General features: G+C 39.1%; 1 protein-coding gene across 1 annotated transcript; it reads left to right on the plus strand.

The window, feature by feature from the left end:
- Positions 1-2,261: 2,261 nt before the first annotated feature.
- Positions 2,262-3,206, plus strand: PFN3 (profilin 3). Its single transcript, XM_068272829.1, has 2 exons — positions 2,262-2,360; positions 2,610-3,206. Exon 2 carries the CDS (start codon positions 2,750-2,752, stop codon positions 3,149-3,151), a length of 402 nt encoding a protein of 133 aa, XP_068128930.1. The 5' UTR covers positions 2,262-2,360; positions 2,610-2,749; the 3' UTR covers positions 3,152-3,206.
- Positions 3,207-3,693: the final 487 nt, after the last annotated feature.

The raw sequence follows: 3,693 nt of genomic DNA on the forward strand, positions 1-3,693 counted from the left end.
ACCCCATTTGACCAACAATGCCTCTGGGATAGACAACTAGACAACGTGTACTGCAGAACGTAATGGTTTAGCAGATCGATTCCTCTAGGCTGTGATGAGCAATATCCCACGGCGAAGTGTTTTGCCATACGATTCTCTCAGAGGATAACCTCTGGCTTTGCATTTTATCTTTACAAAATCATATTCTGTTGCCCATGTTGCATTAAATTTGAGTTATAAATACATTTTCGGAGATCTTTCATAAGCAGATCATGAAGGGATTAGAAAGGTCCTCTGGGAGAGAGTATAACCTACTCTTAATCATTTTCCATAGAACAACATCCCTCTGAGAGCCCTGTGTTTGTCTGCATCTCGTGCTCTGTCTGGACCACAGTAGAGTGGAGCAGGTGTGTGAATCAGCTCTGAATGATTATTAGTTGTACTTAGAGATTCCAGTGGGTTAATGTTGAAATCCCAATACTGAACAATGGCAGGCTAGGTGCGCTAAATAAAAACGGTTTACCTATAAAGAGGAACTCTCGTGAAAATCTTAAAATTGAAAACACATACAAATACAGTAAGAAGTGCATTTCTTCCAGAGTAAAATGAGCCATAAATTACTTGTCTAATAGGTTGCTGTCACTCACAGTAGGTAGTAGAAATCTGACATTACCGACAGATTTTGGGCTAGTCCATCTCTCCATAGGGGATTCTCAGCATGGCCTTTATTCTTTATAAAGACACTCCCTGAAAAATCTTTATACAAGAGGTTGGCCAGCCTCCCTGCTCACTGCACACTATTTTGGCAGTTGCTCTGTCTAACTGCCATTCACTAAGTGCTTTTAAAAATAAAGAAAACGCCGAGACCCCCCTATGAGAAGATGGGCTAGTTCAAAATCTGTCGGTAATGTCAGATTTCTACTACTTACTGTAAGTGACAGCAACATAGGAGAACAGTAATTTATGGCTCATTTTACTCAGGAAGAAATGTACTTCTTATTTGTATGTGTTTTAAATTTTAAGTATTTGCGACAGTTCCTCTTTAAATAAAGAAATAAACATTTTATTACAGTGGTCTGAAAAAAAAGGGGAATTTTTATTCAGTAAAAATAGTTGACTGCAAATATATAGCTACATTCCTGATTTTTAAATCAGTGGCTTCTGTTTTGTTCTGATCATTTGTTGTGCTGCAGAAAGGAGGGGAAAGCTACAAAACTATAAACTCTATCAATTAATTTGTTAACTCTCAAAGAGGAATTTTACCGAGTAACAGTGGTAAGGGGGAAAAAATAAATCAATACATTGCAAAGTGAGAAAGTAAAATATAGAAGAGATAGTCAGAAATGATTGATACTCGTCATGCTAGTCACCATCTTTACTACTGGCAAACTAGACAGCACCATAGGCTAAAATGATATATACTTTACTATATACTGTATATAGTATTGTTTACCATAATTGTAATCCCTCTGTGCCAATCAGATGGTTGAATGTGTTTCTGAATCCTGTACTTCAATATATTCTTAGACTAACCAACGTAAAGTTTATTAAAGGGGCACAACAAAAGATAATTTTGTTGATATAGTGAGCTTTGCTAGTTTTGTGACTGATGACATTCTTTGTGGGTACCATAATGGAGCAGATGATGCATCATCCACGTGGAAAACTTCTACAAGTTCTCTGACTTTGTTTAGAGACCCTTTGAAAACGGCTCCTGCTTACAGTATATCCGAGGTGAGAATCGTAAAAAATGTAATTGCTTATTTTGCAGCATAAACCTCTTGGGATGCCGTCTACGTCCTTCTTTCACCCGTTTTCATCAAACTCCTAGCTAAAGGGTCCGGACTGGGCCCTGACCCTCCCCTGGGTCAGGAGCCTTGACCCGAAAACAGAATTAATCAATCTCTGCGCCACCTGCACAGTTCACATGCTTCCTTCCTTTTTTGTAACAAAAAAGCTTGTATTCATTTAGTATTATGGTGTGGTGTAGTCATGTAAGGATTTCCTTTTTCTGGTATTTACATGATGTTTATTGATCCTTTCTACACACACTATATTCACTTGTTGTTTAATGGCGCTTGCCCTCCCCCAGCCTTGTTTTTGTAGGTCATAGTAAAATATCAGTAAAAATGACTGCTATTTTACTATAGGAATCAAAGTAGTAAAATATTGGTCATTTTATAGATATTCTACTACCTGCAACTCTCTGGAACTATTTTTATTAGGCGCCATTTTTATAGGTATGCCATAGGGGAATATAGACATGATGTTTACCTGGGCTGTACATCAGTTGTCTTTCAGTTATAACTGACAGCAACGGATTAAATGTTATTGGACCCTAAGCTGCTGCCCGCAGATCCCATGCATACTTACAACCTTTGGTTAGTATACAGAATATGTTTTAATAATTAGCTCATTCAAATAATTTAGATTGAAAGCCAAATACACAAAATTACTGTTTCGGTAGTTATTATTTAGAGAGCTCATATGGTTGAGGTGAGTCAAAGGGAAACTCCATAGGGGAGCTTCCCCCTGGTCACCTTTTGTGCCTCATACCAGCTCTAAAATGTAAACACTTGTATTTAGATAGCCAGCCAATCACATACTGACATGAAGAAATGTTGTTACAGGAAATCAGCAGATGATATTTAGTCTGGATCCTTACCTCTGACTCAGAACCATCAGTGCAGCAAGGCCACAGCTTCTGTTACACGCTCAGCCTACAGTCAGTCATAGATCTTTGGTGAAGAAAATTAATTCAGAGAGCACCATGATGGACTGGAGAACCTGTTCCAGCACCTTCCTCTCACAAAACTCAACAGAAGATTTTGCCATTGTTGGCCATGAGCACTACACGTGTGTATGGGCTGCTAAACCAGGAGGACTCTTGGCCTCAATCACCCCTCAAGAAGTTGGGATCATTGTTGGAGAAGATCGGAGTACATTCCTGCAGACAGGACTCACCATCGCTGGGAAGAAATGCTGTGTGATTCGGGACAATCTTTTTGCTCCTGATGAACATCTGTTGGATTTAATTACAAAAGGAAATGATAAGAGGCCGATCTGCATTGGCATGACCCCTGAAGTGCTTGTTGTGTTGATGGCGAGTGCAGGTGTGCATGGTGGCATTCTTAATAAGACAGTATATGATATTCTGAGGGGCCTGCAATGAAAACAAGGCAACGTTGTATTCTATTCCAAAATACAAAAGGGGCCAGTAAAACAAATTATTCCTGACTGAGAAGAATTATTTCTTGTAGCATTTTATTTTTTTTAGTGCAAAAAAACCTGCCTCTGACTGCAGCTTTCCCATACATGATTTTACGTTTTAATGTGGGTTTTAATACCTGCGTCATCCATGGCAGCTCTCACTTCCGTCAGTCAGAAAATGCATCCAGTGTGGGATTTTATGGTGCAAGCTGTTTTTTTTATGTATCAAAAATCGTATTTTAAGTGAGTCATCCTGTTGACTTGCATTGTAGTGCGATTTTGGATGTTATGAAACGCGCGCAATTTGTTTGTGTTCCCTGTCTTATGCTGGGTACACGGTACGATTTTCTGTGCGATAGATGGATCAGACAGATAAAATCCGTCATGTCCGATATTGCTCCTGATCGTTTCCGCGCTCGATTTCTCAGGGCAGTAAATGGAAAAAGATAAGAAAAACGAATGAAGAGGAGAGAATTGAGCTCGGAATCGTGCCGAAAAAACTAT

This window comes from Hyperolius riggenbachi, chromosome 3, assembly GCF_040937935.1.
Source record: "Hyperolius riggenbachi isolate aHypRig1 chromosome 3, aHypRig1.pri, whole genome shotgun sequence".
Taxonomy (NCBI): Eukaryota; Metazoa; Chordata; class Amphibia; order Anura; family Hyperoliidae; genus Hyperolius; species Hyperolius riggenbachi.